This window comes from Xiphias gladius, chromosome 11 (assembly GCF_016859285.1).
Source record: "Xiphias gladius isolate SHS-SW01 ecotype Sanya breed wild chromosome 11, ASM1685928v1, whole genome shotgun sequence".
NCBI lineage: Eukaryota > Metazoa > Chordata > Actinopteri > Istiophoriformes > Xiphiidae > Xiphias > Xiphias gladius.
The window spans coordinates 25889101-25905331 of record NC_053410.1 but is presented as its reverse complement, the minus strand read 5'-3'; the positions used below and the strand labels follow the sequence as shown (position 1 = coordinate 25905331).

General features: G+C 36.9%; 1 protein-coding gene across 2 annotated transcripts in view; it reads right to left on the bottom strand.

Moving 5' to 3' along the window:
- piezo1 (piezo-type mechanosensitive ion channel component 1) overlaps positions 1-16231 on the bottom strand; it is a 105697-nt gene that overhangs the window by 75985 nt on the left and 13481 nt on the right. For both annotated transcript variants that reach the window (XM_040139647.1, XM_040139648.1), the window contains exon 2: positions 7585-7680. In XM_040139647.1, the coding sequence (XP_039995581.1) occupies positions 7585-7680 (96 nt within the window). The remainder of the gene's footprint in view (positions 1-7584; positions 7681-16231) is intronic.

Genomic DNA, 16231 nt, shown 5'->3' with positions numbered 1-16231 from the left:
TGTCACTGCTGCATCTTTCTTTGACGAAATGTTTGTTGCTGCACCTTATCAACTGTAATGGTGTGCCCCAGACCTCTTCACTTCAGATACTTAAATATGTACACTTAGTACCAGCGCCTGACAACAAGATTAAGCATTAACCACTTAGAATATTAATTCCTTAGCCTCCTGATGATTTCAAAGATACAATCCCTGACTTTCTCATAGTGCCCAATCACTGAGTTGTGTCACATAACTGTGAAGATCAGCATGAGCTCGTAATTTTCATGCTGTGGTAGTGTATCCTTTAAAGCAACCTTCCAAGTACACCCAAAAGTACCAATTTCAAACATTATGACTTATTAATATTCATTGATCTGATGGAAATCCAACTCGGATAGAAATTTGCCTTTTTAAATAAATTTCAGGGCTTGGAGTGTGCAGGTGTTACTTTTTTTCAATGATGCTGCTTTTTAAATTGCCTCACACCTGTACGTGACGTGCATTTAATTTCACCCATTCAGTCATTAAACCTCTGTATCTGGAAGTCATCAGAGGCAGCCATGTATGAATAAACTGTAGTGAAGTAGAATGAAAATCTGGCAGGGAGGAAGATTTCAGCACAACACAGGTACCAAAGATTACTTTTTAGGAAAGACGAAACGTTGGTCAGGATGTCTAACAAAATGTTAAAATATCTAAAATGTTATCATTAAGGGCAATCTCACAAGTAGCTGCAAAGTATGTTCCTCTAGACCAATGTGTTGGAGAGACATCACCATTCTCAGAAAAAAAATCTCAACCCACTTCTAAAAGGGTAACTAAAGGAGTATAAGAGTCTTCTACATGATGCATGAGAGTACAATTGAATATTTGAAAACATGCCAGCTGTTGAGTCATCCCCAGCTCTGACTTTAACTGTCCCTTAATTCTCCTCAGAGCCCAACAGTGCTGCTTCCTATTAGTCAGTTGAATTTTTCCCTGCTTGGTTTACACAGCTCACTGGGGTGGGTGTGTGTGTGTGTGTGTGTGTGTGTGTGTGTGTGTGTGTGTGTGTGTGTGTGTGTGTGTGTGTGTGTGCATAAGAGGATGTGCGTGTGCACATGTCAGTGTCTTGGCAGGCCAGTGGGATTTCCATTAGGGGAACTCCCCCCGCTTTCTGTTCCCCCTTCTCTCTCATTTTAACTCTTCTCCCACCAAAATAAAGGCCTTCCTACACATTTTGATTTCCCGATCAGAAAGAATGTCAGTAACAGAGACAGAGGGGAGATGACTGGAAAAGAAGGAGAAAAATCTATGACATTTGTCCTACTAGCAACTGGGCTAAGGATCACAATGTAATTTGGCGAGGGATCAATTTTCATCATTTCATCATTTATCAGTGAAATCTACTTTAACCCACACCATTATACTTTTCAAAAAAAATAGTGTGTGTCCTCAGTGGGTATATTATGTGTATCACACATGATATTAATTATGTACTACATAGTATGTACATGATATATACCTGTATTATGTATAACCCTTCCTGACCTGATCAGCGTACCAGCAAAATTTGTCGAAATCTATATGGATATTATACAACATCTATATTTGGTTGAAATTGATTTTCTAATTTAAGGTTAAACCAATAATTTAATTAACCCAGATCGAGACAATTTATGATAACAACATATTTAGATTGTACAAAGTAAAGTAAAGCAGACGAGACAGTGTGAACACATAAGTCAAAGGAGAGAAGAGAACTTAAGCAAACAGCTGCTAATACACACAGCGTCCTCTCTACGTGGCACAAAGTAATGCATAAATGTGTCTATTAATTGAGAATGTTTCAGCTAAAGTGAAGAATTATCCCTATTGTTTGACTCCATCAATGCACAGAGGCAAATGCAATAAGATTGTCCAGGGGAAGCCAGTCTTTGTGAAGTTCTGAAGTACTGTAGTCTGGAGATAGTTCAGAGACACACAGCACGTCAGCCAAGGAACACTTCTATTAGTTGTTTGTGGCCAAAAGTTACAGACTGAAAACATATTCCCAACTATGTGACAAAATTTACTATAAGCAGTATGTGATGGAGCACTAGAGCAAGCATGAACAAAAAGAATTCCACTCAGCTCCAACATACAACTAACAAACCCTGTTACCAGGCATGCTCAACTTGTTTGATGTAAACATAGACTCATGTCAGTACTTGAAAATATTATATCTTTGTCTCTGTGTTTGAAGTAATGAGTGAAAAACTTTATTTCTACCACACTGTGACGAAGGAACCCACCCATTTTTTCCTGACTTGTAGGTCAGGAAAAATGTGTTTTGAATGTGTTTTGACCCAGCCATACAGTAGGTCCTACAGTTAACAGCTCCCATGCAGTTATAATGTGTAAGTTATTCTCAGTCCTGCTAGAATTGTAGATAAATTAATACTGACTGCTGAGGTTGTTTCATGTGAGATAATGTTACATTTCATCACATTCCTTTCAATAAAAATGCTAAAACGCTGGACGTTTTAGAAATGATGATTTTTGTATTTCATAAAGGTTAGGTTTAGACATTCCTTGAGAGACCCTGTTTGTCTCTGTTAATGGGCTCACTGTGTGGGATGCGGACTTATATCAACACAGGTGAGAGGTGAGGATACAACAGTGTCCCCACATTACATTCATGATTCAGTTTTTATTTCTTTTGTTATGTCTTCTGGTAGGGGGGCTGGTCACAGGGTTTTCTCCCAATTACTTCATACTTCTGTTTTAACTAAAAAAAATGTTCTTGTTATGACAACATATACCTTTATCTTCAACACAAAGTCAACTTACGTAGTTGAAACAAGACGCTTTTCTCATTATAACAAGGAACTTTCCTCTTCATTAAATGATAACTCCGTATATTGTTATAACAAGAAAGATCCAGTCAATACCTTAAGAGACACTGTAGTCTAAAGCATTTTACACAATTGATCAATTATATTTCTAGACGTGGCAGGGTGTTTTATGCTTTAATGCTGTGATGTGCTTTTATATTGGTTTGTGTGTTTTATATTGTATGTGGGTGTAGTGTCAGATTAGATCGGTAATTTTCAATGACTGGGTTTACAACTTGCAACCGATCGGTACATTGTTGCGACCGGAGAGAGAAGACATCTACTACCATCCCTCCCCCTACATACTGATCAGTTCAGTGCCTCTCATCAGCATCAAAGCCTAGGATCCCACCATCTGTCTATCAGCAGTGACGCTCTGACTATCCTTCCTGACCAAATACTGTACCTCACTGTATAGGCTACTTATATTTCAATTCATGTAGTTAACTTTATATAAAGTATCCTTTGCTGAGTACCACATAGCCACCTGGACCGGAGATCAAACCACTGCTTGGGTTCTTCCATTTCTAACATGTGAGATGCATTTTGTATAGCTTTTAATCTGGACCAAAATATACAGAACAGCAGTAACCACTCTAAAATTGTCTGTAGGTGTGAATGGTGTGTATATGTGATAGTCCTGGGATAGACTGGTGATCTGTTCGGTCCAGTCTTGCAGACAAGCAAGTACAGATGCAGTCATGCATGGACGACATTTCAGCCATGTCTCATCCAAAGCACACACTCAAACTTGATCAAACCATGTAAACCAGTCGCTGTCAAGTCCTTTTTCTAACCGATGTATACTACAATGACATCTCTTCATCTTTTTCATTTAAACATAGCAAACTTTTTCGTTACGACACACCACATTAGAATTATAAAAGTTGGTTTTAATGACATATATTGATTTTGTGTAATAATGAGAAAGTTTCATGATATAATAAGATGATGAAGTGATATTTTATTATTGTAATAAAGGTTTACCAGGTTTTAATGTTGTGGCTGATCAGCGTGTATCTGTAAGTTTCATCACAGGACAGAAAAACTGCTTCTTGGAGTAAAAATAACTGGAATAATTTGACAAATTTGGAGTCTGAGGAAAAACAAATAGGTTTAAAATATGGGCTGAATTAGACTCAAAACCCACGCACATAAAAGACATGCACACATGCACATGATATGAAGTGTCTGCGAGCGCATAACCCCCTTCATGAGGTAGCATTTCTGCTCCATGTGCACAAATGCAGTCCTTCGAGCACAGGGATTTGACGAGAGCGAGCCTCCCTACGCACTTGCAACTGCTCAACCCTTGCTCACTCGTCAAGTTGACTTTTGAGACTTTGGATGCGGGGACAGTGGCTGATGTCCCTGCTCCTTATCGGTCACTTTCAACAACCACAGTCTCATGATGCCTATCTCCAGGCCAGACATAATAACAGTTTTACTGTCACAGTGTGTTTTGGATATTCAAAATTACATTACGGTTTAATCAAAGCTGTAGATATCTTGAAAGAGTTTTTACTAGTTAGAATGTTATTATGGATATCTTTAATTACCATTATTACTAGTGAGAATACAATTTTAACTAGGGAAATTCAATTACGGAGTTCTAAAACTGAATTACAGATAGGAACGTGGTTAGATTAAATGTTAAAATGGCTTGCTAGGACTACCACCAACAATCGCTACAGTGTTTTTGTTAACTTTTTTTCCTTTATTGAACCAGATGAACTTACATTCAGCTGAACATAAATCATCATTCAGATACATCTGCAATATCCAGTGTGTGAAAAGAAAAAAAAAAGATATCAATCAAATGAAATATGAAAAGACAAACAAATTAAATTAAGAAAAAAATGAATAAACAATAACATCAAAGTCAATATACCTTAATCAGGGACCACTGAAAATAATTATTTAAAATATAACTGTGTTCACTTTTTTTGTTTGTCATAAGAGTTCATGTATCTATGTACAAATTCAATTCAACCCGAAAAGTACAGAAGCTTGGGAGGGACATAGAAAATCTTGCCTTATGTATGTGAAATCTACCAGCTACAAGTATAAGATTTATCATGTAACTCAAAGGTTTATTATTACATCCAAATTTAGTAATAATGTCTTTTGGTGTAATTGTTATAGAGTGTCCAGTATTGTTGAAACTTCTCTATGTCTCTCCAAACACAGATGAGGAGGGGCTGTGACAAAATAAATGTACGATTGTTTCTGGCTCAGCGTCACAAAAGGTGCATTTAATATCTATGTCAATAAATTATGAAAATATTGTGTTACATGGGTAAATGTTATGCAAGATTTTAAACTGAATTTCTCTGATCTTGTTTGAAACACAGAATTGGAAGGGGCAAAACCATGCCTTACGCCAGTTTACATGATCTAATTTTGAATTCCAAAAATGTTCGGGTGAGATTTTAATATGGTTTTGAAATTCTTTCCTTCTATGTTTTTTGTACATTCTATGTCTTTTAATTTTATCCCACCAACAAGGCACTTGAACATTAGCATTTTGAGCCTAAGCCGAAGTGACATTTCATAAACTCAATTATACCCTTATTACAGAAACAAATTCTTTGCATTTGACCAGAAAAGATTTGGCTCTTAGGAAGTTTTCATAGCTATAGAGATTACCTTTATCATCAAACAAAGCTGTAATAGTGATTATACCCCTTTCAATCCAGTTCTATTTGTATATACTTTTATTGTTAACAGTAAAATTACTGTTGTTCCGAAGTTATATCTTTACGTGGTGAAAAGTTGTGAACATAACATCATTTAAATTAATTATTAATAGTTTAAAATTCCTGATTTTATGACGGCGACATCATCTGAGCGGTCAATTGAGTGAGACACGTAGAGAGGTTGGACATCATGAAAGCGTCTTTGGCCAGATTTATATACATTCTGTCAAGCTCTTCATTAACACTTTTTGTTAATTCATCTTCACATAAATAGTGCCCAGAAGTTAACAACTGCAGCTGGCTTACTAACTAATCTTCTTTGATAGAATTTATTTTTGTATTTCTTTGCTACATTTTATTGCGACTTCTCTAACTTTAAATTTAATAGAATTCCCATTTTCAATTGGATTAAAATTTTTTATCATCCAATATATTAGTATTTATCTTCCAATAACCTCTGATGTATGATTTTTCCTTAGAGCCCTTCAATCTAAGACTTGTCATTTTATGATCAGACAGCCGAGCATTAGAATAAGAAACATCTGAAATTAACTGTAATTCTTGTGAGAACATTAACCATAAGTCAATTCTTGACTGTAAACACCTGCTAGAGGTTGTCCTTGTATAGTTATTTAACATTGGGATTCATAAATCTCCAAGCATCTTGAAGCAAAAGGTTATTTTTTGCTTGAACTGTTTCATTTGGTCCATAAACACTGCAAATAATAAACAGAAGGCTGTCCACTTTTAAGACCAAGATAATCCACTGTCCCTCCTCCAATGACGGACTCCAGTACATCACCAGTAAATCTATTTAGAAATATTGCAACTCCAGTGGAATGATTTGAGCCATGTGAAAATTCACCGTATCCCGCTACTGATATTTCCAGATTTTTTCATCAGCACTACATGAATGGGTTTGTTGTAAAAAAAAAAACTATATCTGCATTATGGTTTTTTGAAAGATCGCACTGTGATTTGCACCATGACAGGAAGAGCTGCGTCTTCATGGGATACTCTGTGCACTGTTTCAACAAGAGAGCCCATCTTTTCCTTATCTTCACGTGTGAGTAATCTGAGACGCTTGATGATTTCACCTCTGACGTCCTGTGCAGGTGCCCCTTCATTCTATAAAGGCGTAGGTTCTGTCACCTGCCATGGCAATCACCTTCTTCACTTCCCTGTTGCAGATGTGAGACTTACCCCGAAATCTCTTGAATTTCCATGCCTCTCAGCTGTTTGCACTCTGTGGTTATGTTATCAGTGTTCTTGGATATGTTTTGCTCAAGAGTAGTGAAGCATCGTGTCAACTCAACCACCGCTTTTAGGGTATCAGTGTTTGAAATGTCCTATGATTCTCCACCACCTCCGTTTCTTTGGTTCCAGGCTCTTGGTTGGTGTAACAGCAAACAGTGGGCACAAACCATCAAAGCCACCAACTTCTTCTTCAAATAATGATGTACAGTCACTGGCTCTAGAATATATTGATCCTGGTGTTTAGCTAAGCTAACAAAGCTAGGAAGTAAGGTGCTGTCAATTTTAAAGCTTATTTCACAGAAAACCCGTAATTAATTTCTATTCCATTTACTCCAAATGTTCTTCTTTTTTCAAAACGTAGCCACAACCACACAGGTTGTCTTCTTGAATTGACCCTGGAGTAAAGTGATAAACGAGAGATTATGTGTGTCAGTGTTCAAACCAAACAGCTAATCAAAGGTCATGGTCAGTATTCAAACTGACCAATCAAAGGAGCAGAAATATCAGCCACTGTCCCCATCTCCAAGGTCTCAAAACTCAACTCGGCAAGCTAGCCAGCGTTGAGCGAGGCTCCCACTGGCGCTTATCACAGCCCAGTACTCATGGGACCACAGGTGTGCCCATGTAGCAGAAATGCGCCCTTGCAAGCATGGTCTTCTGCTCTTCGGTACTGTTTTGTGCGCTTATATCACACGCACGCACCTGTTTTTTATGTGTGCAGGTTTTGAGACCAATTAAACGCCATAGTAAATACCATAAGAGATCTGATATGCAAAGAAATATGGTCTTACCTCTGATTGTGTGTTTGTTGGGACACAGGAACCACGGCAGTAGCAGCAGATAGAGGAAATAAACCAGTGACAGGATGTTGTAGCGAAAAAGACAAGCTGCAAAGACAAAAACGATCCAATCAATCAGTAGAAATCATTCAAAGATACTTTCTGAGATTCTAGCAGGTATAAGGTGTTGGTTGAGGGGCTTGCCTTCCATACCCATAATCCCTGATCATAAGAGAGACATGTAATTGAGGTATAAACCATTCATGAACTTACCATACAACATGGGTATGAAAACAAATGCTAGACTCTAATAGATTAGTTGCCTAATCCAAACCAAATTTAAACTATAAAAATTTTAAATCAGAAAACATGTACATGAGTATTGTATTATATTGTTTGTTTTGGAAGACAATGACAAAAGATCTATTTTGGTGTTTTACACATGGCAAATCCGCTGGTTACATTTTGTGCAACCAGCAGCAGACTGTTGAAAACCTCTTTGTTCATGTGCACATCAAACTTGTTGTTGATTATGTTTTGTTGATTAATTATTCTACAGTTTCTACTGCAAATCAACAGGCCTGTTGGAGACTGACACTATGAAAACAGTTCACACAGTCTCATGAAAAGTCTTCACTTAAAACTTCCCCCTCCATTAATAGCTCTCTCAGGATGTCTATTCCTTTCCCCTCCCTTGGTGTCTCTGTTCAAAACACCGGGTAACCAGGGCCATGGCTGTATGCTCCACCTTCTTTTTACAGAGTTAGTAACACCTCCGCATCTTTAATCATAATACATGTAGACATGTCACTGTAATGACCAACATGATGTGATACAGATCATTCAGGTTACTTTAAAAATCTTAATTTCTTTGTGGATCATAACCGGATCAAATTTACATTATGTTGCACTACGATGACAACTAGCCCACATTTTTAATTCTACTTTGACTGTACAAATGGCATAAAGATGATATTTAACGGCAGATTATTCTGGATCATTGTATAACAAGTAGAACAGAAATTCAAATTATTTTGTAAAATATTTTATAATGAGTTGAAAATTCAAAAGCATGTTGCCCTTTATTATGACCCCACTATTCTGGTGGTATGTCTTTTTTTGTATACTTTCCACATATTTTCAAGCAAATGTATAGATTCTTTTTTAGATTAAGCATATAGTCTATAAAAAGTTAGAAAAATGTAGATAGTGCCTTTCACAATTTCCAAGAACCCACAATGAAGTGTTCAAAGTTCTTGTTTTGCCTGACGAACAGTCTAACTGTTAACTCCCAAAGAGATTCAGTTTAGAATGATATTAATTGGGGAAAAGCAGCAAATCCTCAGATTTCAAAAGCTGGAACCATGACAACTGACATAAACAAGTAATCGATTCTCTACATTAATTTTTTGTCCATTAGCAAACCCATTCATCAATTAATCTTTTTAGTTGTCTCTGAATATTTTACTCGTACATTCATTATCAACATATTTGTGACTTGTCAAATACATAAATTAACAAAATATCCTCATTACGTTAACAGAAAATATAATTCAGTCACAATTACATTTCCTACAGAACATATTTGCTGTTGCAGTTTAGTTATATTTATAGTTAATTTCTAGGTTGGACTGGCTGATGCAAAGTTCTCCTCCAAGAAGAGAATGCTGTCTTTCTCCTGCAAGTACAGTACAACAAGAGGGATTTTACAAGGTGCTGCTGCCTTGAAGGAATTAGGACGATCTGCCAACATTAAGTCCTGGAAATAAAGAAAATGTGAAGTTTTATTTCCTCCCATTAAGCACATGCAGTGACAATTATTAGCTCACTTAGGTTTAAAGTCTAGATTAATCTCAGCCTGCTGAGATCTCAGTTTGAGCATGGAGGCGAGAGGTTTACCACACAGGTTGGCATCTGGCCCTTAACTTTCAAACGCAACTTCAGTTTATTTAAAGTGTGCATCACCCAAAGATTCTCTGCACACCTTAGTTAAAATACAAAGTTAAAATATAAAGTTGGGCACACAACTATGAGACTTCACATGCAAAAAATACACATGCACACACATACACAAATAACAGGACTGAGGTTAGGAAATGTTTTAAAAATTCCAATGGCAACAGAAGCAGAATTGAGGTAAGTAGTTATGATAGAAGAATCATAGGTTTCCCAGTCTGTTATATTTAGAGGGGGCACAGCATAGGGTTCTGAAATTATAAAACTAAATTGGTTGTTTTAGTTATGCATTTATTTAATTCATTATTTCCCTTAATTTTCTATATTAATCACATCATCAATTTACAGTGAATTCAGAAAGTATTCAGACCCCTTCACTTTTTTCAAATTTTGTTATATTACAACCTTATGCTGAAATTGTACAAGTTCATTTTATCCCTCATCAATCTACACTTAATACCCCATAATAACAAAGCGAAAAACTTTTAGCGAAAAATTTTTGTAAATTTATTAACAAAGGCACACAACAATCCTATTTAAAGTCTCAATGGTTGACAATGCATATCAGAGCAAAAACCAAACCATGAGGTCTAAGGAACTGCCTACAGAGCTCATATAGTCTGGCGAGGCACAGATCTTGGGATGGCTAAAAAGAATGTTTTGCTGCATTGAAGGTTCTGAAGAGCACAGTAGCCTCAGTAATTCTTATATGGAAGAAGTTTAGAACAAACAGGACTCTTCCTAAAGCTGGCCACCCAGCCAAAATGAGCAATCAGGGGAGAAGGGGCATGGTAAGAGAGGTGACGAAGAACCCAATGGTCACTCTGGCTGACCTCCAGAGATCCTGTGTGGAGATGGGAGAAATTGCCAGAAGGACAACCATCACTGTAGCACTGCACCAATCTGGGCTTTATAGCAGAGCGGCCAGACGGAAGCCTCTCCTCAGTGAAAGGCACATGACAGCCCACTTGGCGTTTGCAAAAAAAGCACCTAAAGGACTCTCAGGCTGTGAGAAACAAGATTCTCCTGTCTGATGAAACCATAATTGAACTGTTTAGCCTCAATTCTAAGCATCTTGTCTGGAGGAAACCACGCACCGCTCATCACCTGGTCGTGGCACCATCATGCTAAGGGGGTGTTTTTCAGCTCCAGTGACTGGGAGACTGGTCAGGGTTGAGGGAAAGGTAATGGCGCAAAGTAAAGAGATATCCTCCATGAAAACCTGGAAACCTACAAGGCTCACCTTCCAACAGGACAATCAGCACACAGCCAAGACAACACAGGGGTAGTTTAAGGACAACTCTGTAAATGTCCCTGAGTTGCTCTGCAAGAGCCTTGACTTAGATCCAATTGAACATCTCTGGAGAGATCAGAAAAGGGCCTTCCACCAACGGGCCCCATTCAAACCCAGAGCTTGAGAGGATCAGCGGAGAAGAATGACAGAATATCCCCAAATCCAGGTTTGCAAAGCTTGTTGTGTCATACCTAAGGTCTTCTTGGGTATGACGCGACACGACCGTGAAACTTCTTGATAACAGCCCAAACTGCTGAAACAGGGATTTCCCAACTCCCTTTGGAATTGTTATGTTTTTTGATAATAGCATTTCTGATGCTAGTATATTTTTATGCAGTAAAACTATCTTTCATTGGTTAATTCAGATCGTGTGAACTCTGAAAATTAAGAACAGAGGAGTCTTATTTGTTTTTTATTTTGTTTGAGAAACTAATTTAAATTCATCAACAGGATGCCAATGTTAGTATTTCAATATACTAAAGCATTTTGTTGTTGTTTTTGTTGTTTAGTAACTTTGACATTTTATTAAATATTCTGATTATACAAAATTGGTTAATTTGCTTGTATTTCTGAAGATATTCTAAATTCTGTACTTAAAATTCAGGGGTGCTAATAATATCAGCCAGGACTCTACTTACTTACATGCATACGTTCTTATGCAAACATACAAAAATACATAAACATTCATATCCATACATACTTTATGTACATATTTGCACATCTATCTGCAAATACAGTAGTTTCATTGTTTTAATTTTAATTTTTTCATTTCATTTTCATTTCCTCCATGATTTCACTGTACTTCACAACAGTTCATCCCATCTTGTTTTAAAACAGTAAACATTGCCTTGAATTTTAAAAATGGTTGCTTTTAATTTGCTCCACTAGTTTGTTCCATTTGTCTGTAACTCTCCCATGCTTCAAATTTCTTGTAATTATTTAGGAAATTAGCCGAGATTTCTCCACATTACCCCAGCCATTTACATTATGAAAAAGTCCAAACTCAAGATATGTTTAATGTAGTTTTGACAAGTCATAATTTCAATTAAAGATATATTTAATTAAGCACAGTTAAAGATATCTTTATTATCTTTTTGGATATTGAAAACTAAGATTTTACCAGTCAAAATTAAATTGTAGTTATCTGAAACTGGACTTACAACTAATCAAAACTACACTGGCGATATCTTGACTTTAAGTTATTGCTAGTCTCAATTGTTTTCAAAATATCTAACAAGGAGTTTTGGATATCTTGAAAAGAGCATTTGTAGAAGCTGGTTTTACATAAAAAGTTTGATTGACTATCCCTAATTACATTTGACATACCTATAGATGCATTTTACTAGTCATAATTACAAATATACAAAAATACATAAACATTCATATCCATACATACTTTATGTACATATGTGCACATCTATCTGCAAATACAGTAGTTTCATTGTTTTAATTTTAATTTTTTCATTTCATTTTCATTTCCTCCATGATTTCACTGAACTTCACAACAGTTCATCCCATCTTGTTTTAAAACAGTAAACATTGCCTTGAATTTTATAATTGGTTGCTTTTAATTTGCTCCACTAGTTTGTTCCATTTGTCTGTAACTCTCCCATGCTTCAAATTTCTTGTAATTATTTAGGAAATTAGCCGAGATTTCTCCACATTACCCCAGCCATTTAAATTATGAAAAAGTCCAAACTCAAGATATGTTTAATGTAGTTTTGACAAGTCATAATTTCAATTAAAGATATATTTAATTAAGCACAGTTAAAGATATCTTTATTATCTTTTTGGATATTGAAAACTAAGATTTTACCAGTCAAAATTAAATTGTAGTTATCTGAAACTGGACTTACAACTAATCAAAACTACACTGGCGATATCTTGACTTTAAGTTATTGCTAGTCTCAATTGTTTTCAAAATATCTAACAAGGAGTTTTGGATATCTTGAAAAGAGCATTTGTAGAAGCTGGTTTTACATAAAAAAGTTTGATTGACTATCCCTAATTACATTTGACATACCTATAGATGCATTTTACTAGTCATAATTACAAATATACAAAAAGTGCTTTCTATACACACATTCATACATTAATGATACATCAGTATCTTGCCCAAGGACACTTCAACGTGTGGGCTGGGATCGAACCTACAACCTACTGGTTAGTGGACAACATGCTCTGCCTCTTGAGCCACAGCTGCCCATATACAGTTTACACTAATAGTGGCAGATTTACCACTCAAAGTTATTTTTGGCTGGACTGCAACTGGGGAGCCAGACCTATAAACATGAATGTCCATGACTGACTGCCTGGGCGAGGGAGTGAGTGAGTAATTGATAAAGTTCCACCATTGGTCAGCCGAATGCCACGTGACTGACTGTTGACGTTCCATCACTGGTTGGCCGGCCGAGTGTTGGAGCTTCCCCAGTGGCCATTGCTCTTTCAAAATGAGTTGGCACAAACTGTTTCTATTGCGTCATCAGGGGATCAGGGGCCATTTACAGGCAATGTTGCCAACTTAGCACCTTTGTCGCTAGATTTATTCTGCAGGTACACCCTCCGCAGGTGTGAGGGAAATGCGTCTTTTTCAACTGGCCGCACAACAGCTGACACAGACATGAATGAGCTTCTAACAAGTAAATAAAGCCACGATCACAGCACAGCCATTGTCTCCAACTGATGTGTATGGTGATTTTGTCAGACGACGTCACGATCATAAAATCAGGATTTTCATTGCAGAGCGGCAGCTTGGATATTGTTTGGAAGTGACTGCTGATTAACATGTAGCCTTAATGGGCCACGTTTCAGTCACTATTTCATACTTGTTCCGTTGTCTGAGAACAGAAACAGAAAAACATGTAAATGGGAACAGCTTTATTGGGAATTGGGCTGTATTAAAATACTGTATATATGACCAAAGAGAATAGAATTGAAGGAAACAGATAAAGGGCAGTCCAGCCATCTACAAGTTTTGACCTAGTCTTGTTGTACATGAGGATCTGAAAAGCAGGTTTCAAATTTTTAGCCGGTTTACCGCAGATTTTACTGATTTTGCTGATTTAGTTGATTTAACTTCAGCTACATAGGATATTATTGTTTAGTTTTTATGTTGAATGTCTTGCACTTCTTTATGTTTACTAGATTTTGGTATTTTATTCTGGATCCCCAGACGATGTCATCTAATGTTAAGGTGACCTCCTGACCTTTACTCTAGTGCCACCATTAGGCAGCTATTTTCATTTGTACACAAAAAATATCAAAATCTATCAGGCTATCTGAACCCATTTATGTTCCCCTGAGGTTGAACTATTTCCTTGCTGTACATGACCTTTCCTCAGGATAAATGTTATATTTGTAGCTCCCTTACTGCTAAAGCTCAAAGAGTAGTACATGTTCTAACCAACACCGTAGTTTTGTGGGAATTGCAGCTTCTAAAGGCCGTAGCAGGGGTGTCTGTCACTTTTACATTTGTTTCACCTATTTTATTGAATCATTCAGATCAGATTTAAAAGAAAGGTCAATTTCAGTTACAAGCTTGTTCTCTTTTATTTTTGATTTCCCTCTGTCTCTCTCTCTGTCTCACTCTCTCTCTGAATCACTTTGTGATGGAGCCATTATATGACTTTCACAATAACTACGGAAACAGACAAAGAAAAAAAGGCATAAACTCTTTGTTATTTCCTCAGGTTGCTACAGCATAAAATGAATTGTCTCCCTGCCTGTCTGCAAGACTCAGACCAAACCAGAAGTAGGCTGCAAACATCATGTTTCCTACCTGGCAGTCTTTTTAGTGGGTTCATCTCTTCACCTCCTTAACTTTGTCTCTAAAAAAACATAAACTGACAGAAGTCAAGGACATAAGTTTGTTTTGTTAAGTGCTGAGGACAATAAAAACAAACAGGAACATTTAGACATGATAGACACAAAAGGGGTATTGTTGAGTGTCTGTCTGACTGTAAGTCTTTTGATGAAGTCATTTATTAAGGCCAAAGGTTGTTCTGGTGTAATCTGTAGGACAACACTGACTAAACAAACCCAGCCCTGAAAAAATACAACTAAAACTCCAGGATGCCACAGCTACTGCACCTCGACTCAAATCAAATCTAAATTTGTTCCTGTTCCTGATCTAGGACCAATGTCACTGACATACCTTTGTCTTTGTCTCACCTGTCAAGCGTTTCCTGTTCCTTACATTCAAAGGATTTTACACAAATTCAACAGAGATCTCAGATTCAACGATTCAATATACATATTTCTACCACTACTGAAAGCCAGGTCAAATTAAACCAAATTTTGACTTCAACACCCCAAATTCCTGTCTATTCACAGCTGAGGGCCTTTCTTTTCAACTGCTCTCCTTCGGCATAGCTTTTGCCTTAGCCTGTGTACGGCTCTGCCAATTCAAATCTTGGAAAACATTTCTAACTTGCTACCTAGACTCCCCCTAAAACTAAACACCTGATTTATTCTGACAGCTCCCTGGGAAATCTGGGGTATATACACGGCATGTTTAGACTGAGTGGATGTTGATAAAACAATATGGGAAAGGAAAAAAAAAAAAACTTCCAGGCTAGCTATCTGCACAGACTATCACTTTACAATCTCCTACATGACTGCTAACCAACCGCTCACATTTACATGCAAAATTAAAGCTTTTCAATTTGTAAGCATTACAGCAATTTATTAAAAATAACATACTTCCAGTTTGTAAATTGGGCTTTCTGTTACAAATTTCTCCAATCCCAAACCTGATGAAATGGCACTGGAGAATGAAATTAATTTTTATCTGATATATCAAATGAAAAGATGAATTGCATGAATTGATTTTTTTTTTTACTTAACAGAGCTCTTCCAGAGCTGCTGAAGACATTATATAACAGTCTTTGCAGTGCCCCTTTAACCCACACTGTAGTCATTCTTACCTCAATACAGCATCAGAACAGTTTTCAATTAGGTGACATCTTTAATTCAGCTTGAGTGCCAGAGCTATTTAAGGAGAGGGTTAAGGTTAGGAAAACTGTTTCCCTTTTTTCTCTTTTTAAATATGTTTTTTTTAAATACGGTAAGCACCACAAATCAAATTCCAAACCTGGATAAATAAAACCAAAACTAACTAGATTGGGAGATACCACTAGAGAGAAGAGAGAAAACATGTCTTCTAGAATTGGGATGGGGTGACCCTTTAATTAAAAGGGTTTGGGGTTTGTTTGTCATTACTCTCTCATTCTGGTGCTCCAGGCAGAGTTTTTGGTAGTCAATAGATAATTCAGGTAAACCCCTGTAAACCCTCTAAACCACTTCAGCTGTAACAGTAAAAAGTATTGGTTTTGAGAGGGATAAAAAGCATTTCCTCCCTTCCATATGTGACTCATGCAGTTGGTTATCTGACATGCTGGTAAAATGCCA